At 39.7% G+C, this 23,471-nt stretch overlaps 1 protein-coding gene across 2 annotated transcripts; it reads right to left on the bottom strand.

Annotated features, from left to right (window-relative positions):
* Positions 1-754: 754 nt before the first annotated feature.
* Wnt6 (Wnt oncogene analog 6) lies at positions 755-17,077 on the bottom strand. 2 transcript variants are annotated; one of them, XM_089464325.1, is made up of 5 exons: positions 16,155-17,077; positions 15,480-16,076; positions 4,628-4,848; positions 2,363-2,853; positions 755-1,577 (listed from the first exon to the last, which is right to left on the bottom strand). In XM_089464325.1, the coding sequence occupies exons 2-5, from the start codon at positions 15,539-15,541 to the stop codon at positions 1,116-1,118; spliced, it is 1,236 nt and encodes a 411-aa protein (XP_089320451.1). In that variant the 5' UTR covers positions 15,542-16,076; positions 16,155-17,077; the 3' UTR covers positions 755-1,115. The 2 variants fall into 2 exon arrangements, with proteins under 2 accessions (XP_089320451.1, XP_017859938.1); XM_018004449.2 differs by having other exon boundaries at positions 15,480-17,077.
* Between the last annotated feature and the right edge of the window lie 6,394 nt (positions 17,078-23,471).

The raw sequence follows: 23,471 nt of genomic DNA, 5'->3' as shown, positions 1-23,471 counted from the left end.
GTTTAGGCAAATATCTGTAGATTTTAATCTCGTGTCGACAACAATAAAATTGTGTTAATTTATGGGAGAGCCATTGGTCTGGCACAGAGATACAGAGATACAGACGTAGATATACGCTACTGTTACTTGACAATTCGTTTGTGAATGGCTACAGATACAGCTACAGCTACAGCATCAGATACAGCTACAGCTTCAGATACAGATACAGATACAGATACAGATACAGCTATAGCTAAAGCTAAAGCTAATCGAAGCTGAACTTGTTTTTCAATCGGTTTGTGCTGTTGTCTTCATTAAATTACGTTTAATCATTTATGCAGATTTCAATCAATGAACAAAGCGATTTCAGATACATTTCCGTTTAGCATAAAGCCAAAGTTTATTTCATTTTACCTGCTTTGATATTCAATTTGTTGCAATTAATTGAAATCTATCAAACTGACTGCTTCAACTGCTCAACAAATATAAATAGAAACAAAGTGGAATATCTACAGAGAGTAGAATGCATATATGAGAAGCATAGCTGAGAGACTTGCTAAATCAGTTGGAAGATTTATTATTGTGTAGTAAAAGTTAATTTAAATATATTCTAATAAATAACCGAAATATTTTTTTTTTCAATGAAATGTAATCTAAGCTCTTTTGAGTAACTTCTAATTTTAGTCAGCATTTTCTTTTCTGTTAATAATTCAAAATAATAATAATAATAATTAAAGTCAATAGCTAATATATTTTAATATAATATAAATTCCAATTATTTGCTTTGTTTTTCTTGCATGTTCTTTATTAAGACTATTTACAGGCTTACATGGTTCATACTATTGAGGATATACAAGTAGTATTTACAGCTAGTTTGGCCTAGAGCCTGGCTAAAATAAAATCGTTTACATAGTGTTTGTGTGTTTTTCTTTGTTTCACATCTCTCTACTCTCTAGTGTTAGTTAATACTTAAATGTGGACTGCAGCAAAACATGGTGTGTTGCAAACTGTTGTTTATCACGCGAAATGGAAAGCTTTCAAATGTGTTCATGACTATGCCGAAACTGTAACCCCAAAAGACAAATACCCGTACCCCCCGCCCCCACTCCCACTCCCACTGCCGTAGCCGTGCCCATCTAGAGGCAGGTGTTAACCTCACGGTGCTCCAGGCACTTCTCGCACGTCACCTCGCAGCACCATTTGAAGACGCAGTTGCAGTTGGTCCACTCGGTAACGACGCGATGCTTGTGCCCCCGACTGCAGCAGAGCTGATCGCAGCTGTCGGGGCCCGTCGAGGTGGCATTGCACTCCCTGTCCTGGGTGCCCAGCGCTCCGGTCTTCGGGTTCGCTGTGCAAAAGTCGGGCGAGTCGTCGGCATAGACCAGCTGGTATTTGTTCGCCGGCTTCGTGTGCGGCGTCTCGGGCATAAAGCTGTTGCCATCGTTCCGTAGCGCCACCTTGCGCGCCCCATCGTACCTATCGCGCAGTCGTGCCGATATCTCACGAAACGGCGGCATCTTCAGCCAACAAGTTTTCACCGTGCACGACCCGGACAATCCATGGCATTTGCACTCCAAGCGCATCGCATCGCGTATCGCCTGCCAAAGTGAATAGAGAGAAGGTGGAAAGAAAGCTTAGAGACTTTTTAAAATCAATTGATGAGGATATTCCTCAGATGAACAGTCGTCATCACACTTTTATTTTATTAATTTAAGATTAAGGATAAGTTTATAAGAATGAAATATATAAAGGGCTTTAGAATATTTTTATTTTTTTTATTTTTGATCAAGTATCGGCAGTAGATCAACTGAAGGGTTCTCTAAAGAGCCTATTATATATTGTTGCCTTTGCCCCAAGAAAATTCCTATATATACACTTCATAAATATCGAATCATTGTAACTGGGAAAAGTCTTTCTATTTTTTGCAAAATAAATAAAGGCAGTTTATAAGCCGAAAATATTAATCCTAATTAATCATAAAGAGATATTCCTTAAAGTGTTCTTAAAATCAAAACCTTAAGCAATTCGAATAACGATTGATTGATATGAAGTTTGGGCAATTGAATGTAAGAGGAATTATAGAGAGATATACAGAATATACATGATCTAAAAAAGATATATTTTTTATAAACCATATCTAAAATTTTAAAATTTTGTTACCATTCTCTATCACTTCATCATATCACATATAACATTTGTGTTTTATGTCAGATAACAACAAAATGTCTTTAAACTTGATGCTCAAGAGGATCAATCGTTTTACCTTATCATAAGATCAGATAGAGGACTAGTTACACTAAAGTCTATATGGCATACTGTTATACCTGCTCTCTAAGACAATATCTGGATACGTTGATAAGGTTCTTCCTTAAGCTCAGCTTACCAATCTCCCCGCATTGTTGTTGTGCAGCTTGACCAGTGTGCCCAGATCGCTGCGTCGCTGCCGCTGCTTGGCGTCGAGGAAGGCGCGCGAGTGCCGTAGCCCGAAGTTCACATTGTCGCTGCAGCCGCCCCACTCCCACTCGCCCTGCGGAAACTTGATGTTGTCCCAGAACTTGCGTCGCCCCCGCCTGCCGCCCGGCCGATGCCCGTTGCGTTGTCTGTCCAGCGAAAGATCCGTTATGCTGCTGCTGTTTCTGTGGCTGCGCTGTGGCAGCTGAAGCTGCTGTTGCCGCAGCATTGCCGCCTGCTGCTGGCGCTCGAGCGCTGCCTCCGCCGTTGCTGCATTCACCATTTGGGGCTGGCCGCCATTGCGGCGCATGTGCGACTTGTCGCAGGAGCACTCCACCAGCTGGCCCATGGTGCAGGCCTTGGTCACTGCATAGGTAACGCCCGCTGCCGTTATGGCGTTCACAAAGCCCGTCTCCCGGGAATCTGTGCGGGGGTGGAAAGAGATGATATCAAAGTTTAGTAAAGGGCAGCATAAAGGGCATTTATAATGACTGTGGATATAGATAAATATATATAGTTCGTGGGAATATCAATAATAAATAATTAAAAAATAAAATCGAAAACTTCTATAAGTAGTGTAGCTTATATGATATAGAATTGAAGCAGCCGATAGCTGCCGGTACTTAGGAATATATTTAGAGAAAGAACTGACTTTCAAACATAGCCAAAATAAATACAATTATTCCATCATTATACCCCAAAATCGAATATCTACATTATCAACAAAAAATATCAATATCTAGATATACTTATCATATTTAAAGCAATATTCATACCAATATTTTTATATAGTACTCGCAAAGTTAAATTTTCCTTATGAATCAAAATTTTGTAAAAATTAAAATCCCTAGCAAAATTATAAATATCTCAATTAAAAGGATATATCTTAATAAACAAAAAAAATCTTATTATATTAAATTTATAACATAAGTTTCATACGATTTCTATAAGATTGTTCAAGGGAAATAATGCAACAAAATAAAATGAAAATAAATATATATGATATGGATATATTGCCTTACAGCCAACCTTATTAGCAAACGCCTCAACAGGTCTGGCCTAGACCAAGTACCTAGTTAAGCCAACTGGATGCATGTGCTTGGCATGGCTAACTGCGGCATTAATTGGCATTTAATTGATTTAAGCGCTGTTTTAAGCGACGATTAACGTAGCGGTGTCAGAGATCGATAATTAATCGTTTATTTAGACATGCTGCTAATGCTGATTAGGGTTGTCCGCTAGCGGGTCGTCGCATGATTGATGTCAATTTGTCAGCTCTGGTGACAAAATGATTTATTGCCCGCCTCGATAACCGATCGCTGATTGCTCTCTATGCAAATGAGTCGAGCTAAGCTGAGTCGCTGTCATCGACTGCATTGCAGTCACGTTTAATGAAATCGAAAACGAAATCGCAGTTGTAATCGCACCACATCGCCCAACGATTTGCATATGTAATGCGAGCGCTGTGGAGTGAGTGAAGTGGATCGGAGTGAGTGGATCGGCGTGAGTGGATCGGAGCGATGTAGACAGGTGATATGTCTTTTCGGACAGTCACCACCCCAAATGGGCAACGGCATTACATGGTCAACCACAGTGCGAGAGAGCGAGGGAGAGAGAAAGGGAGAGAGAGGAAGAGCGCGAAGCTTCCTTCTTGCTGGCTGACAGCTTGACAGGGACGCAGTTTTAATCCGCTGCCATGGAATTTATTGCAGATAATTTGGTATGTGTTTTGTTTGCGCATTGTTGTCATTAAGTGCAGCAGCAGCCGAAGCCGCTGGAGCCGCTGAGCCGCTGGAGCAGCCGGAGCAAGGAGCAGGGTGCCTTTTGAGCATTTCGGGCAATAATTTATTAAAATTGACAGCTTTGTAGGCTCATTTCAGGCGCTATTCATCAGCGGGCGCAACATTTTTATTATGCAACTTGATGGATGATGCGGTCGCCGGTCGCCTGACAGTTCGCCAGCCTCAGAGCCGAGCTCAGGCTTTGGCTGTAATTAGGCAGCAAGTCTTTCGCTTGCCCTGGCCCCAACTGCACTCTGAGTCAGCAAGTGCTGACAGGCCGTCTGATAGTCCATCTGTCCGACTGTCCGTCATTTGCCCTTTTTGTCGCCTGCTGCATCTGCATCGGCATCGGCATCTCCATCTACATCTGCATCTGCATCTGTAACTAGTGGCTAGCATTTAGTCTGTCCACTTACCGCGCATCAAGATCTTCCTCATGCTCTTGCGCAGCACCGTGCAGTTCCAGCGACGATTGCGAAACTGAAACTCGCATTCGCGGAAGCCCAGGTTGATTCCATTGATGATCTCCTTGAGCAGCGCCGAGTCGTGCCGGCAGATGTCAGCCAGCTTGCCGCGCAGACGTCGCGACTTTTTGCACATTAGATTTGGATCGAGTAAAATGTTGGTGCCCTCGGCCCTGGAATATGCAAAAGAAAAGTGAAATATATATTACAACTCGCCTGCAATAGCAATAGCAAAAAAAAAAAAATATGACCAATGAGCACTTGTTAAAGTAATTAAGTGGATAATGCATTAGCGAGTAAATTTACATTTTTCCACTATTCATGCAGCTAATTGGAAACCCAAAAATCTGGCACCTACATATACTCAATATTCTCTATTCAAGCACTATACGAATTTTTGCCAGGGCGCTGCGTGTGGCGCCACGAATTGGCAAATAGTCGCTGCTCGCATCATTCAGCAGGCAAGTTCATTAAAAATAGTTGCACTTATTTATGCTGGCAGCTAAAAAGTTTCGTTTATTTGCCCAGAATAAGGAAAACACGGCGTCTAAATAGTGCGGCAGTTGAACTAAATAGCTGCGGTCGATGCGAACGATGCGAACGACGCGGCGTATGCGCAATGTGGCGCAGCACACTCCGATGGTCCACTGGTACACACCAATACATATATGCACTTCCCATACACACACACAAACACATACAGAGAGAGACAGATGCAGACAGAGGCACAGTTGGCAATTGGTTTGTTTATTGTTATAAGCGAAGCGGCGGCGCTCAATAAAATTCTGGCCCCACTCACACACACAAACACACACACACACATTAAGAGAAAAGCAAACACACGCACGCTCACACTCAGCCCACATGATTTTCCCCCGTCAATTTTCTCAATCGATGCAATTTTCGTTTTCATTTTGAATGCCATTTGGAGCAGCAGCGTTAAAATTTAATTTAGCTGGAAAATTAATAATTACGTGCAGCGTACAATGTGGGTGCAGCAGCCACTGTCGTTGCTGCAGGGCTGCCACTGCTGTCCACGGGCTCGAGTGTTGCACCACCCGCAACTGCCACCCAGCCCCATCTCGCCCCAATTTACCTTCGGCGTTTAAATTGTTTTTGTGTGCGCGCCTTTGGCGCTGATTTATGTTTTTCCATTTCAGATTTATGACTTTTTAATAGCTCAATTGTTTTTTCGTTCGCTGCTGCTGCTGCTGCTGCTAATATTGTTGTTGTTGTTGTTGCATATTCGCGTGAAATTTGCTTTACTCGTGAACTTTGCGCAATTTAAGTTGCAAGTTTATGTTTTTTTGCGGGGAGCCGAACTAACCAAATGCCTCAGTCAGCTACTGAGAGACGGAATCGAGTCTGTGATTGATGTGTGGCCGTCTTCCTCTCTTTCTCTCTCCCACACTCTCTCTCTCTCGCAGTCTATCTCTCTGCTGTTGTTTGTTTTTTCCAGAAATTTGCGTAATTTTTAACAATTATTGTGTCAGCAGCAACAGCAGCTGACTCAGCCCCAAATCGGCAACTTCAAAATGAGCTAGACCCTCCACAGCCCAGTTATCCCAGTTATTCATTGATGACAAACAGCTGATATGGCCGCAGAGCCAAGCCCTTGCGACCCATCACATATATTTCACCATTTGGCTTATCGTTCAGCAATGCTAGTAAATAAAACAAAATCGTTTTCAACGACGAGGTTAACTCTTCTAGAACTGCAGTGCTTTGAGAATTTGTGTGTCTAATTACTCATTTGGCTGTGAATAATATCCAAAATTTATTGGCATTATAAAAAACAAATTGAAAATGCTGTCGAAATATGGATAGCTCGTTAGATATTCGATGATATCTATAGTATCTATCTATAACTATGAATTATAAAGACAAATAATAATATAAGTTATAATAAATTTGTTTAAATAATCCCAAAAAATTATATTATACGTAGAGTCTTGAAAAAAAGAAACGATTTTTGCTGCTCATCAGCAAATAGGTTTTGCTAAGAAACAGAAGAATGTGAAAAATGTATAAAATAATAATTAAAATTTTCTGACAAGTAGGTAGCAAGAGAAATGGAATAACTAAACAAAAATAAAAAACATTGCATAATAGCTTAAAAAAAAAAAAAAAAAAAAAAAAGCAAAAAAAAAAAATATATATATACACATATATATACATTTTTAAATGAATAAAAAATTATGTTTTGAAATATATGCAAAGTAAAACAAAGTATTTTATATTGCAATGCTCCAATAGAAGATATTTATAACTCTGTTCTAAGTTTGTTTAAGCAGAATATATGGTAAAGAAGAAGAAGAATATATAGTAATCCCATTCATTTCATATAAAAATATTGAATTTTATTTTTAGTGTAGTATATCATGTCTAAAAATCGGCCAAATTTATATCTTTATATATGTTGATCTCATAAAAAAAATATATTAAATATTATTTTTTTTTTTTAATTCGCAAATGTCATATATCAAAAGCCATTTGGATTTAAGCACATATATGTATTCCATATAAGACGCTGGCATCGCTTAAGTAAACTGTTCTGATAGGCCATACAAAAATTGCCCACCTGGATCGCGTACATATGTACATATATGCCCACCTGGTGGGGCTTGCCCTTGTCTCTGTCGGGCTGCCCTATCAAATGTTCCATCTCTATATTTAGCTATTGCTTTGCCTGCGGCAATCACTCGATCTCGATGCGAGCCAAGTGAGATTATGACAACTTAATAGCTACAAAATCTCGAAAACAAATAGAGCAGGCACACGCACTGACACACACGCATGCACGCACACATATTAGAGTATATAGAGATGCGCTGCAACAACATCAAGTGAACGCTTGGGCCGCCAAAAGTCAAACAGAGAAGAGCATAAATGATAGACGCGCTTGTAAACACAACAACAATAACAACAACAGCAACACTAGGCTAAAAACAATTGAAGTTGGCTGGCGAACGATGATGATGATGATGATGCTGTTGCTGATGCTGATGATGATGAGATCGCAATGATTTGGATCTCGAAGTCGATGCGCTGATGACTGGAGAGATCTAAAGAACTCAAACTCAAACACCTTTCAAGCGTGCGGAGCGCGTAACCACACAAGTTGCCAACAGACAACAACAGCAAACACCACCACCAGCAACAACAGCAACAAAAACAACAATAACAGCAGCAGCAGCAACAACAATATTAAATACTAACAACAACAAACACGGGGAGTTTTGGTTAAGCGGAAAATAGCCGAGGCCGATATGACGATGATGCTGCCGATGTGGCCAACTCGTTCGACACTTTTTGGTTTTTGAAGTTGAAGTTTGCCTGCCAGCAGCCGCCCGAGCAGCAGCCCGGGCATCAGAAGCAGCAGTCTGAGCAGCCGTTGGCAGCGTGCAGCAACGCCAGCAGCGCAGCTGTCGGCAACTTGAAACAACTAAACAACTTCAGTCTGCCTCAGTCCCAGATCCCAGTCCAGGCAACTCACAACTGGCAACTGGCAACTGGCAACAGGCAACACTTGGCCGCGACGTATCTTTATTTTGCTTTCACACAGCCAAGAGAAGCGACTCCAAGTGTGCCCCTATTGCAGTTTGTTCTTGTTGTTGCTGTTGTTGTTGTTGCTGCTGTTGTTGGTGTCGTTATAGGCCTCAATGGATTTTCAGTGATTTTTTTCTTTGATCAAAGTGCCCGGTTTGATGGTAGCCACTGACAAGTGGTTGAAATTTCCCATACCCAGCCCAAAGCCACGCCAATCTCAGCCATAGTCCAGTGCTCTCAGCTGTGCGATACACTAAAATTCGAGTATGCTACACTATAGGATTCTGTTTGTTAGAAATGTTAGATATACATATACATACATATTTATAAAATAGTTATATTCCGATATTATTTTTTGAAAAGCATAGTTATATTAAATTTTAAATAAAATTAAAATAACAAATATTTGCATATGTTTGCTGCTGATAAAAATATTAAATATTTAATTTAAATTAAAAATTAGTTTTACACTATTTACTTTTTGCTATTTTTATTTATTTTTTTTTTTAATTTTTATTATTTTTATTTTATTATATTTATTTTTCAATAATTTATCCATTTTTTTTGTTTTTTTGTTTTTAATTTATTAATTTTATATGAGAATATCGAGATTTATCTCTATATTTTTCATAAAATAGTATTAAAAAAATAAATTAAATTAATTAAATTGTGCGACGCATTTAATTTAATGCAGTATTTTTAATAATTTCTATATGTATATAACTTTACAATTTAAATGAAATAAAATAAAATATTATTAACATTATATTAAATAATTATAAATATTTTAATTAAATTACCAAATCAGGCAAATTTAATTTATACAACTTTAATATATGTCTAATTGGTTAGAGCATTTGAAATTCTTCATGTCGTCAATTGGAATTCCTTTCCCTCTTGTTTTCTATGTAAATAGACATTCACAATGGATGCAACTGCGTTTGATTGACTCATTTTCGTGAGTCGCCGTCGCCGTCGCCGTCGCCGTCAGTTGCCAGTTCCCAGTTGCCCCCCCCGCCGGGGGCCGTTGCGAGGTGCCACTGACTGCGCCGAGTGCGTTGCTGTGTAAACAAATCAACGACTTAAACCACTTGTCAACATGCGAGTGGCAAAGTATTTAAACAAAGCGTTGACAACTGAATGAATGGCCGTTCGCTCGCTCAGTTGGTCAACAGATCGCGTTTGGGCCGCGTCTTTCGGGCCACGCTGGCCAGTGCCACTGCCAAGTCAAGTGCTGTTGTGGCTGGTCAGTTTTCAATTTACGCGCACAAATATTTGTCCACAGAATGCCTCAGCGCAAGTGCTGATCTCTTGTGCACACAGCCGGACAAAGGGGTAGCCGCTGCAGCAGCCGCTGGAGCTGCTGCGGTTGGGGTTGGCAGCGTTTGATGTGGGCGGCGGCGTTGACAATTGATTAGCCAGCCAGTCAGCCGGTCTAAGGCAGGCAGCCGGCGGCGGCAAATGCCACCAAAAAGGTGTTGGCATGAGTTAGAGCCAGCCCAGATCTGGTCTGGTGGGTGCGGCTCGACTCGAGCTCGTGCTTGTGCTTGTGCTTGAGCTCAACGTGGGCGGGCGCCGCATGCTGCTTTTTGGCACCTTCTTTATATTTATTTTTCGTTTGTCATTTCACAATTAGCAAATTAGCATGCACCACTGTGCGCTAGCGCCGCCTTTTTAGCCAAAAAAAAAAAAAAAAAAAAAAAAAAGCACACATCTTTTGAGCTCTTGGAATAATCATCTGCCGTTGGAATGCGCCGTTCGGCGCTCGTTCCCAGGCTCTGGGGCATGCGCATGTCCAATTGCCGGCAGGCTGGCTAATAATTCAGGCATATTTACTATTTGACAGCCATTTAACCAGCTAAAAGCCCTGGGAGCCACGACCTGCCGTCCACAAAGACAAAGGCAACATCAATCTCTTGGTGCTTGCGACAGCGTTTAACTTAATTACGGCTCAAATAGGCGTTGCCACTTGGACGCGCACATGACCATGTCCATGTCGAGGACCCGGCTTGAGCTTTGCTAAATCACGTGCCCGGGCTGTGGCTAAAATGGACTCGACTGTGAGAAGTCCAAGTCTGCTTTGAGCTATGCCACAAATTTATGTGACATTAGATGCATGTGTGTAAAAGCCAATTTAGGTGTGTGAGTGTGTGTGTGCGTAAATGTGGCCATAACTACAATTTAATAGGGTATATGATGCTGCCATCAGTCGGGAGTTTGTCCGTATGTAAATGCTCGAAAGTCAATCATTTTTGTTAATTCGTTATAAATCCTTCTAACGCAGCAACGAAGAAACCTATCGATGAGTATTAGATATATGCCAGAAAAAAAATAACAAATTTCAGAATCACAATTACTTGGGAACTTGATTTCGTAACAATAGATTACAGTTCTTAGTCAATATAAAAAAGTTAAATATTATATATTAATGTATTTCATTATTTTAATAATTCATTATTAAAATAATCTAATAATAAATTAATCGAATATCAAAATAATCTAATATTTAAATAGTCCAATAATAAAATAATCCAATAATAAATTAGTTCAATATTAACATAGTTCAATATTTAAATAATCAATTAATACATCCAATATTAAAATATTCTAATATTAAAATAAATTAATATTGAAATAGACTTTTATTAAATTAGACCAAATAATACTAGCTATAATACTAGCTATCATCTACAGGGTATACATCATTCGAAAAGTATCAGCTCAATCACTTTGTTTAGAATCTGAGCTGAGCTTTATTACATTTTACTCCTAGGGCGCACTCAGCGCAAACGTTCCATGAACTGGCTTTGATTATCTCAGCTGACATCCCCATCAAATCACTCAAATCTGTGGGCTCTATTGGATGACAAGAACATTTGCTAGTTATCTTGGCCCTGGGACAGTGCAAGAGCCAGGGACGGTGCCCGGGCCAGGGCCAGGGGACAGGGACAGGGCCAGGGTCTAGGGCCTCTCTTGTCAGTCCTTCAACTTGACCCATGTCTGTCTTGTCGCATTTCGCTTTGTCTTTCGGTTTTTTTCTTTTGTCCGCGGTCATGCGTTTTAATTATGATGCAGCGGCCGAGGCACGCATCTGTCAACGTGACAGAGGCGCAAAGACAAATTAACAAAATAAACAAATTGCATGAGTTTTAATTAAAAAGCAAGCAGAAGAAGCGGCCCGAACCCGTGCCAAATGCAACGAGCACTCGGCTCGGGTAACTAGCTCGAGTGATCCCAGCGTATCTCTCATCTCGATCGCATCTCACTTGGCAAGTGCCGAAAGCTGTGACCAGCCGCCCACTCTTCCCTCCCATCGGGATGCCAGAGTCTTTCATAATCAAGTCGTCTGCATTAAATTTTGGCAATTGGCCGAGTTGTACGCTCGTTAGCCAGCGGCTAACTTAATCACATATTGGGGCTGCTGTATGTGGGAGGCATATAGTTAATCTAGACTAAGTGCTCTGGCCATCTCAGAAAGTGTGCCAATTTTCGATGGCTTTGCTCCACTGACACGGAGCACGCGGCGTATGCGCAATGTTGTTGATGTTGCCTCCCAGAGCGACGATGTTGGAGCAACGAACGCAGCCAACACACAGCTTGAGACTAAGTGCCACTGCCACACACTGTGTGATCTGCATGTGTCTGTGTCTGTGTGTGTGTGTGTGTATGTGTGTGCTGTTTAACCCATTAAAGCCCTGGCGGGTTTTAATAGCCATTTCGCATGCTGTGAGTGCCAAAAACCGACTATGAATGAACCTTTTGAATGAATGAGTATTCAATTCAAATCAAGTGTGTGTGTGTGCGCGTGTGTATGTCTGATTGAATGAATGAATAGCAGGAAACTAGCAACCAAAAATAGACCGAACCAATACTCAAATGCAAATGTCAAGCGAATCAAGTGAACGGAAATGAGCTCATTTTATTCGAAATCAAATTGTTATTCATAAATTTTGAGATTTTCATCATTTTGCAGCTCTGTTTTTAATTAAATTCCAGACAGAATTCAGCTGCAAATTTGCTGTAAGCTCACTGTAATTGGTTTCGGCTGCTGTGGCCAATGGAATTTCCATTCATTTAACGCCACATCGGGCTGCACGTCTGCCCCACTCATTGATTATCATCTGAATGATCGTTTGATTTAGTGCATTTGGCTGGAAAATAATGCATACAAAATATCTAAGCAGCCGGGTAGATCTCTCTGTCTATAAAAGCAGAGAGAGAGAGAGTGAGAGAGAGGGAGAGAGAGAGAAAACAAATTGTAAATATTGCTAAATTTACAGATTTCTATGGATCAATGTAAACAACGATAATTATCCTTATCGATGACTGCGTTTTTATTGAATGTCAAGGTTTTTTAGAGGAAATTCCATAGAATATTATATATAATATAAAATACACATTGTTAATTAATATAGTAGTGTTATACTACATAAAGCAAACAAAAGCGTGTTTAAATTATTTTAGAATGGTATGCCAAAAATAAATTTTGTAATAAATCGAAATATATTTTTGTAAACTATATGTATATTAGTGCGAAGCAACAATTTTCTGGCTAGAAATCTAGCTTTATTGCAGTCGAAACTGACTAATAAAAATAAATAAATACCGGCTGTTCTCAAATGCTTAGATACTTTAGTTAGAGCAACGCTTTATTTATATGTTAGCATTTCTTTGGAACTTTAAAATTCTCTTAATAACAGTGCAGCCCATCCAGAATAATCTTTCCTTTATCGTTTGTCTTTTGCTAGCGTTAAATTTACGCTTCGACAATATCGCATTCGACATTTTTGTACGTTAACAGCAATATCATTATGGTCATCATCATGATCATCATATTCATCATTATCAACATGTACGAGATCAAACGTCTGAACTTGAGCTCTAATTATTTAATTAATTTATTGCGATAGTTCTCAATTGAATCGAATGGATCTATACAGCCCCAGCTGCCGTCTCGCCACGCCCACAACCCCACCTCCAGCCCTAGCGTTAACGCTTTAATGTTGCAGGTGGCCTCCTTTGGTGGCGGCTGCTGCGCCCAGTTGCACACAACTCAAATAAAATGAATGAGCGGACTCTCGCGATCGTCATGCAGTCTACGCCACGCGACGCCCACGCCGCCCAGCCCAGTGCCCGGGCCACGTCCCCCAATAAAGATCGCCCGACTGTGTACATGGCATGACAAATGCCTCCGCCAAAAGTCGAGGCATTGCGATCGTCGCTGCCGCTGACAGCGACAATTTTTCTACCTCTGCCTCAGCCACTCGCGGCTGCTGGCAGCAGATTTCGATTCATTGATGCCACTTTGCTGGCAAACACTTTTTGGCAAAGTGGCATAGCCTCTGCACCGGCGTAGCCTATGTGCCCCACCATCCACCACCCACCACCCATCAACCACCGCCCACCGCCCATTGCCCATCTGTGCTGGCTTTGCTGTGCGACACTTTTCATTCTATTTGATGTCTGCTCCCATCATGCTCTTCATTTATTTTGTTTCATTTTATTTATCTTGGCCTGTAATTTCGCGCATAAATTCAAATGCTGCCCGGCTCGAGGTGTCACTCGGACTGTGGACAGGGAGCAGGGGCCGGAGCGGGGGTGTTTCTTTTTTATTTATTTTGGCTGCACTTATGGCAGTTGCATTACCCTCTGCACATAAAACGTTGAAAAGGGGCTATAAGTAGATAACTGTGTCTTATTGGATCCCAATTGGATTCGAATACAATTATATGATAAATGAAATGTATGTAAATTTTTAATAAGAAAATATTTTCATAATCTAGTTTTACTTCATGTAGCTATAGCTCGAGAATATTATATAATATATTTATTATCTATCTATCAATTTCTTAAATATATCGTATTTTACTTCTACTACAATCTATCTATATATTTATGTACCAAAAATCAAGAAAATTTTATAATAGTCTCCATAAACACTGATTAAAATTTCTAATTAGAATGTACATTCCAATTGGACGAATTCCAATCATGATATCGATTTAAATTGTCTTAAATATTCCTATATTAAGTATTAATAGCCCAAAAATTGATATCGTCTCAAAATAATAGGTATCTCCTAGTGCATCACTTCCTGTCAGGATAGTTTTACTTGTTTACGGTAAAAAAAAAAAAATTGCCATGTAATTAAATCTAAATCAAACGTCACATTTTGAAGGTCTCTCGCTGGCAACATCGTTCGCTCGCTCGCTCGATTGGCTCTGGCCGAATTTTCGCTTTTCGCTTTTGGCTTTGGCTTTGACTCACCTCAAAGCGCGTAGCGCTCATGTCGCATGCAATTTTTACCTATTTCACTGCACTTTTTGTTGTCGTCAGCAACGGCGACAGCAGCAGCATATGTACGTACGCCAAATGCCCCCGCCCTATGCCCCAATAGCCCGATAGCTATACGGCCATACCCAAAACCGGAAACGGTTACGCCAATCTCTCGAGCTTATGTATTGATGAGATCTGACACAGTGAAGAGCAGCGTTTGTAATGGGGTTTTTGGCATTGAATTTGACGCAACTGAAACATATATTTTGCTTCAATGGGTTTGCCTCTGCCAGTTGCTATATATATACATTTATAAATACCTACATAAATGCCCAAATGTATGTGTTTATATAATATTATATACACATATATATATAAGGTTGATCTCAGTTTGAGCGATCAGCGATAGCAGCTTCAGGTAATAATAAAATAATAATAATACAACTGTGTTTTTTAGAGATCTATACCTCCATTAAGTATTATAAAATAGCAACACATTATTCCATTATTATGGTTACCATTACTATGGTCTATCAAATCTCTTTCATAGAGACAGCTACTATATCTCGAAATTTACTTTGTAATCTCACATTTTCGTTAGATAGAACTATTCCGGACTCAGAGCTAGTTACTATAATAGTTACAATATTAATTTTGGTAAGCTCATGCAGTGCATTTACTTAAAGTAAAAATAAATAAATAAAATAGAATAAAATAAAATAAAATAAATTAAAAAATAATTTTAAAAAAATCAAGTAAGACAATAACAACATTAATAAACAAACAAGAAAACAAATTTGTTTTAATAAGACTTTTAATATAAAATTTGAATTTAATTTCAATAAGAAACTTTAAAACCTTTAAAATATAGCCGCAAATCTGTGTTGTACTTATTTTTTGTTCCTAACGATATGCCAAGCACTTAATTTAGGAAATTTAACTTGTTGTTGTAGTAGTAGATTCTAAGTGGAGAACTCACCAGCCGAATCCCGTCATTGGCATTGCAAATATTAAAATTGCAATTACCATGAATAACCGCATATCGCTCCGAAGCCGCAGCAGCGGCAACAACAAATGTGGCCCAGTCTCGAGTGATGTTGTTGGTTGATGTGGCTGCTGTTGTTGTTGTCGTTGTTGTTGTTGCAGTGTTTGGGCAGGTAGTTAAAGGTATTTTTTATTGCGGCCGCGATGAGTGCGAGTGCGAGTGCGAGTACGAGATGTGTTTTTATTAGAATATTTCGCAAAACGAGCCAGCAAAACAAAATAAATACAAATACAAAAACAAAACTAAATGAAATTAAGTTTCAGCTTTGTCGACGAGCGAATTAATCAAGCGTCAAGCGCTCAGATACTTTCAGTTCAGACGTGGCGCAATCTGAGGCTGAAGGCACTTGACGAACTCCAATGCCTGTGCACAGGCGACAAAAGCTGCGGCGCGAAAATCGATCAGAGATCGGGCGATCCACGATCGACGATCCACGGTCCACGGTCCACGATCAACGATCAGTGATCAGCAATCAGCGATCAGCGATCACAAAGAGCTCAAGATCATCATGATGATGATGGCGATAATGATCTGTTAGTGTTACAACTTTTGGTTACTTCAGGTTTTATTTTGATCGCAGGCACAGCTGCTGCGCTGTTTGGTACGCACACGGAGAAAGCTGCCGGCGTACTGAGCAGCGCCCAAGGAGCCAGCCAGCGCAGGAGTCGCCGTCGATGTTCTGCCTGTTGCCGTTGTTGTTGTCGTGTCCAGGCCAAAAGCAGCCAGTCGGCCAGTTGGCTAGTTGGCCAGGGCCCCAAATGTGAACAGCGAATCAAAGCACAAAATGTTGAAAAATAGTTGGAAGGGTGGAGCCGCACCAGAAAAAAAATAATAATAAAATAACAACAAAAACTCTTCTTCTTCTTGTTGGAGTAGCGTAAAAAATGAAATTAAACGCGCGCTTTAATCAAAGCGCAGTGCCTGGGCTAAGAGAGCTGAAGCTCAGCTTCCAGTTTCAGTTTCAGTTTTTCGTTTTTCGTTTTTGTATTTTTGTTGTTATTCTGTTGGCTCTTCTTCTTCTTCTCCCTCAGCTGGCTGTTCTGTTCCCGATTGTTGCCTGTGCGTTGCCGTATCCTTAGCCTGTTTTTCCCATGCTCTTCGGCCCTGGGAACCCGATCGACAAAAAATGCACAAATAAAACACAAAAACTCGCGACGTTGAACGAACTCTCACAAGACACACGTTCGCGATGTTGTTGTTGTTGTTGCTGTTGCTGTTGTATGTTTCGTTTGGTGTTGGTGCTGCGAATTTTGGGTGCGCTGACTTTTACCGGGACTCGCCGATTCTGTTCCGTTGCCGGCCACAGCTCGCGACGCTCTGCGGGATTTGAAAATAGTGGCGCACACTTTTCGTGTTTGTTTGGCGAAAAGCGCTGCGCGATCTACTACTACGGCATCGCCGTCATACGTCTCTTTGCGTCTACGTCCGGACACTGCGAATGCGACTGCCACTGCCACTGCCACTGCCACTGCGAATGCGAAAGCGACTGCGATCGACGCGGGCTCCGCTCTGACTCTTGACTGATCTGCGTCTGCGTTTGGCATCGGGAGCACAAATGCCGGCATATAGCCTATGAATGGTTCTTCTGCTGCTGCTGTTGCTGCTGCTGCTGTTGCTGCTGCTGCTGTTGCTTATGCTGCTTCTTCTTCTTCTTCTGATTGTTGTTGTTGTTGTCGCAGTCAAAAAGTCTCTTCTGTTGCCGTTGCTCTTGTTCTTAGTGCTGCTCTGTTTAGAAGCGTGAAAATGTATTTCACTCATGCGCGTTCTGTACGCTCAACAACAGCAACAACAACAAGAGCAGCAGCAACATTCACAACAACAACAAAAACAAGAGCAACGCGGACGCCGCTGCTCGCTGCTAGCTGTCGCCGTCGACGTCGCTGTTATTTTGTTGATTTTTTGAGATATTTTCTAATGTATCTGTAGATATGTGAATGTACTGCGCGTACGACTGTGTGCTTTGCCCACTGCCCCTACAGTCGCCGCCAATTGTGTGTGCACCAAGTGTGCACAGCTTTAGCTATAAGTAGTCCATTGATATGGTGTCTAGCGTCAGATCGAATCACAATTTGTTTATGTGAATTAAGGTTACATTAGAGTCTTTATGAAGAAGCTGAATTTGGAAACGAATTTGATTTCTTTTGTCACAAATACTTTTCTATAACAATTTGGAAGTATTTAAAGTAGTTCTATCTGAGACTATATATATTTATTTTTATTTTTTACATTTTTAAATCTATTAAAAAGTGAAATCTATTCCTTTTTATATCAATTCTCTATATCTGTATATGTTTTTTTGCAAAAGGAATTGATGTATGTCTAAGGAGAGAAGATAAAAGATTTGTGCTCCGAAATGAAAACCATATATAATTAATAACTAATATCAAATACTAATACTAATATCCATATATAACTAAAAAAAAAAAAAAAATATATATATATATATATATATATATATACATATGTATATATATACATATAATAAGAAGCTCTTCTTTAAGACTCTTACGCCTACCTCAACATTTTGTGTGCATAGAATATTAGCGCCAACTGTTAACTCCTACACCGCCTACCAAGTAAAGGCATTATTTCTCTTGATATCCGTTTCTACTGATATCGCAATGCTCCACAACAGCTTCGCTCTCTCTCACTCTCTCACTCCCTCACGCTCTCATTCTTTGTGTCTCTCACCACCCGCGCCGCCTTTTTTGGACAACCGCAAATTGTTTACACGCGACAAACTTGTCATCTGTGTGTTGTGTTCTTCTTCTTTTTTTTGTTTTTATTTTTTATGTGTTTCTCTGGCCCGGCGATAAAACCCCAAAAAAGGTTAGCGACTTTGTCTCGCTGGCCGTGCTCTGCTTGCTTGTTGGGCTAGGCCACAACGGGCCACCGCGGGCCACACGGGCTACACGGGCCACGGGCAGGGCAGGTAACAAACTGTCGACCCAAAAGTCGCAGGCTCGTAAAAACTGTGCCACTTTATATAGCGCAGAGTTTCACAGTTGCTCAGTCTCACAGTTGCTCGGTTGCTCGGTTGCTCAGTTGATCGTGTCATCTGGCTTTGCATACTGAGTCCGTTCCGGGGGCTCACATCTTCAGCTCCATCTTCACGTTCGCGTAATAACGCCTCGTCTGCGTATCTGGTCTAATCATTCTCAAATACAATAAAACAGATTTCATTTCACAGCGCTCTGTCGAGTCGCAGCAGCAGCAGCAGCAGCAGAAGCAGTGGCAGCATTTGCTACCAAAAGCTTAGTCAGTCAACAGTCAGCAGAATTTAGAGCATGGCGTGTTAATCTCGTGCTGCTGGCGATCGCTCGGACGGCGCCTCGGCTGCCAAGCAAACGCCCTCACACACATCCCACAAACGTATCTCAGCATGTGACAAGGCTGAGCCTCTATTTAGCCGATAGCGAAGTTTGTATGCTCTTTCAATTTCCATAAAGGGGTAATGCGATACAGTAGAGTGAATAAAAATCCAAATTTATTAGTTTAATATTTTGTTATATTTTATTCGAAAAATACTTTTTTTTTGTTTTGTTATTTTCTTGTGTTAAGTCAGTAGAAGCGTTCCTCAATACTGCAGTTATTTGAATTTTTTATTTTATCTCCATATGTATTAAAATCCTTTTAAATAAATATTTGTTTATGTGTATTTATATTATTTAAATATTAAATTAATAAACAGTAAATTAAAATAATTTATAGAGACATAAATAACAATAAAAATTGTTTTAAGTTTTTATTTGAATTTTTTCAATATTAAAATAAAATTGTAAAAATAATATATGTATACCTACATAATATAATATATTCCTTAACTAATTATAAAACGGATTTGAATTCTTTCGGATATTTGAATATCCCTCTGGCAGGCACTTCAGCTTTGTAGCTCTCCAGTTCCTCTGCTCTCTGGTGTTACGTATGTGGACTAATCGCTGCTTGGCACTTCATTTATTTTTGTTTGTTTATAAAACATTTCAGAGTTATTTTGCCTTAAATGCCCTGAGTGGCTGCAGAGATTTCGGCATAATTTTGTGAATGTTGTTGGATTGATTTTTATGGTTTATGAGGACCACTGTGCGTATGCGAAGTTGTTTCTCTTTTCTTTTCTGACTGGCGTCCTAAAGTTCACGAGTTGTCAAAATGTTTGCGCACCAGTCTCAGACTTATCTGCTCTGTTAACACATTACCAACACTGACGTGGACATGGAAGTGGATGTGGATGTGAATGTGGATGAGGAGAATACGTGGATGTGGTTGCGCGTATTGTTGTTATGGGTTTGACGGCGCTGATTCAACAAATAAACAAAGCGCAAAACTTTCCGAGGCAGGCAAATATGTCTATTAAATGAAAATAGAAACTGACGGACTTAAAAACAGAACAAAAAGGGAGAGAGAGAGAGGAGATGAGAGGAAAATGAAAATGAGAATGAGAAAAGCTGAAAGTATTGCCTCTCGTTGGGTTGCTTAAAAAACAATAAAAATCGGCTAGGCATCGGCGCAGTTTCCAGTCATGATTAATGGATGCCAAACGATGCTTGCGAAATGCCATAAACAATCTGCCCAGCCGAAGATCGTGGGGCCAGTCAGTCAGCCAGCCAGCCAATTGCACTTGGCTTCAATCAAATTCAAAATCAACTGTCAAACTTGCTTCACCTGATTCACCTGCTTCACCTGCGCCACACGTCACAAGGTGGGCGGCCGCAAGGGCGGACATGCGAGCGGGCTGAAGGTGGGTGGGTTTTTTGTTGTTCCTCTCCAGATTCGTTCGCACTATCAATGGGTCATAAAATTTTTATGGACCAGACATACGCGCAGCATACGCAGCAGCAATTCATTTAAGTGCCTTCATCGTAATTCTTCATAAACTTAAAGTCAGCTAAAATAAGCCACAAGCAATCCACATAGATCCATGACGGAGATCTGTTCCTGTGTTTGTGTGTTCTCTGGGGGTGTCTGTGTGTATTCGGGGAAACGATTTCGTGCCACACGGTTCCTCAAAAGAAGACAAAAACAACAAAAACAAACAAAAACGTCATGTTATGAACAATTAACGTAATTAGAAAATGGCATTGGGCCTAAGTGGAGCGTACTGAAGTTGGCCTACATCTGATTCTACTACTTCTTCTTCTCTCTAACTGCCCGAAGCATGGCTCAGTAACAGAAACATAGAACATTAAGTGCTCACACAACAAACTAACAACATATCTATACTTTAACTGATTCATATTTGACTTTTCCCTCTAAATAACGAATATGAATCAGTTGAACTGTAGATATGATGTTAGATAATAAATATAATATTGCGATGAATTTTAAGCTCAAAGAGCAGATTTCCATTAAATTGGCAATAAGCAAACAAAAGATACATTTTCGCCATTCCTAGATTTCCACGAATTTCGGAAATTTTGGAAGAATAAATTTCTCGCTCTTGAAATAAGGAAAACTAATATTTACTCCAAAAAATGCTGTAAAAAAATCATTTTAAATTTCCAATGGCTTTGATTCAAATCGGTTGGAAATTGAATACAAGAAATTTCTACTTTAACTACCCAATTTATGGTAAACAAAAATTGTATATTAAAAAGAAGAAGTTTATATTTTCTTAATAAAGGAAGCTTGAAGTAAAGAAAAAGTGTGGCCTTTGAGATTTTAATATATTCATGGAAATCTTGTATGACGTATACGTCTAAAGATTAAGTGCTTACTAAGGGAATACCCTTACTCAGTAAAAAAAATACATATGTACATATAATTTTTTTTTAGCAACTTAAATTAAACAGATTTTTTTTTTTTTTTCAATTTATTTTTCAAGAAATCAGTATTTTTCTTTTCCCATTATTTGGGGAATAAAAAAATGTTGAACTGTAACTATTACAGTTCAACTTTTAGGTGATATTTGTTAGTCGGGTATCGTAGGTTTTGTGAATGGTATGGTTTGACTTTTTTCCTAGTTCTAGAGAGGGAGTTGCAGCTCACAGATATCTATCCTGTTTATATAGGTGAAAATCTAAACTCTCAAAGTATTTCTTCAATATTCTTTTGATGCTGTTTGCAATTTTTAAGCGCTTTCTCTCTCTCTTTCTCCATGCCCCAAGACAGCCTAGAAATATGCAACAATTCTAAGGCGTTGCAGTATTGGTATAATTGACATAATTAAACGATTGCAATTTCACTTTTTTTAAGCTCCCAAGATATTAAATGAAAGAAAACCTAGTTTAGCAACTTTCATTTACTAATTAAAATTCGTTCTGGGCCTATAATTAAAAGCGCATCAAATCGCAAGTCGTGAGATATTTTGGGAAATATGTACATATTTTGGCCACTTTTAATTGTTGTTCACGCAATGTTCTGTTCATAATTCAATTGTTTTTATGGCACAATAAAATCTTATTAATTTAATTGGATTATTACTCACCTGGTCTATTTGGTTTTGTGTGTGCGCAAGTAGAAAGTGCACAGGAAATGATATGGTAAAAATACAATATAAAAATTTAGTTTATATTCTTATTTATTTAGCTTTTTTTTAGCACCCATTGTTGTTTAAACAATTAAAAATAAAAAACAAAACTATGTTAGTCAGCAACAACAACAACAACAGGAGCAAGAGAAGAGCAACATTCAAGACAACTGCGCGACTTTTTACGAGCGATTGAGTTGATTTACTAGGCAGCCCCCGTCAGAGGCCACTTCGGCTGCCCCTCAAGATCACTGAGAGTGCGTGAGTGTGTGTGTGTGTGTATGTACATATATGTATGTGTGTGTGTGTATGTTGACAGGCGTGTTGAAATGGACAGTCAACGGCGGCGTGCTAAAAGAGATTTATGCTCATTTTGTCAGCTGCGCCGCTGCTCACTCGCAGCTCAAATACAAATTGGAAGACAGAAAGTGAGAGAGAGAGAGAGAAATAGAGAGAATTATTGAAGCTCTCGCTGGGTCTCAGTCTCCACTCTATGAAATGGCATTTCGACATAATTCTCACTGGCCACAATAAATTAGCGCAACTCTCTTGCGCAGGCTGCCGAAAACAGAACAGAAAACAAACCCAGCCACCGCGCGGAGGCTGACGAAAAGTGTTAAAGTTTAATTAAGCCGAGCCAATTCGTATATTCGCAAGTTCTGCGGCTCACAGCTCATCATAAATTGGCCTTAGTGCTCGGCTCGATGGCTGCTGGCGATCAAAAACAAAAGGCCGCTGCTCTCGCTCTGACTCTGTCTCTGACTCTTGCTCTTCCTCTTCCTCTTCTTCTGGTACTCTGGCACTCTGGCAGGACCACCAGAGAATCCGGATTTCATTCGGCTCGGTTCGCTGGGGGGCTGCGTCTTTTAATTTGCCAAACAGGTTTGCCGCTTGGCGGATTAAGCGATTAAGCAAATTAAAACAAATTACTTTTTTGCACCCACCACAGCGTCGCTCAGCATAAAATTCATAAAAATTTGCCAGCCTTGGCGTCAGCCTTAAATATGTCACTGGCATTAAGTCCTCACTTAATTACTGCAACTTATCCCAGTGAAATCAAAGAAGTCAAAGAGCAGGCAGTTCATTTTATTTACAACTTAATTTCATCAGAAATACTTAATTTTTGCCTGCTTGCTTGTGCGAACAATTGCAATTTTTGGCAAACCATTTTTACGTAACTACATTTTGAATTAATTTTCATTGAAAATGTTAATTAGGGAATGCAAAATTTTTATTGAAAAATCTTTTACTAAATTCTTCAATAAACATTTTCACTTCAGGTCAGATCACAAATAGCTTTTATATTTTTAAATTATATACATATATAGATTTTTATTAATTAAGAAACACCCAAGACTTATTCTAGTTCTATTTTCAGTCTTGCGATTGATAATTTACTACTAATTTAAAAGTATAGCTCAGCGTTAGAAGGTCTCTCTCTTCTGAGCCTTTTTACTGGA

The sequence above is a fragment of the Drosophila arizonae genome, chromosome 3, assembly GCF_054131065.1.
Source record: "Drosophila arizonae isolate 15081-1271.41 chromosome 3, UAZ_ARI_1.0, whole genome shotgun sequence".
Taxonomy (NCBI): domain Eukaryota; kingdom Metazoa; phylum Arthropoda; class Insecta; order Diptera; family Drosophilidae; genus Drosophila; species Drosophila arizonae.
Note: the sequence above shows the minus strand (reverse complement) of the source record. Positions and strands in the feature narration are given on the sequence as shown.

Bases quoted from the DNA above. Each gene is read 5' to 3' on its own strand.
- Wnt6 (XM_018004449.2), bottom strand. From the start codon at position 15,541: ATGCGGTTATTCATGGTAATTGCAATTTTAATATTTGCAATGCCAATG. The intron at 4,849-15,479 runs GTGAGTTCTCCA...TGCATATTCCAG, and splicing joins CCAATGACGGGATTCGGCTG to GGCCGAGGGCACCAACATTT. The intron at 1,578-2,362 runs GTAAGCTGAGCT...TCACTTTGGCAG, and splicing joins ACAACAATGCGGGGAGATTG to GCGATACGCGATGCGATGCG.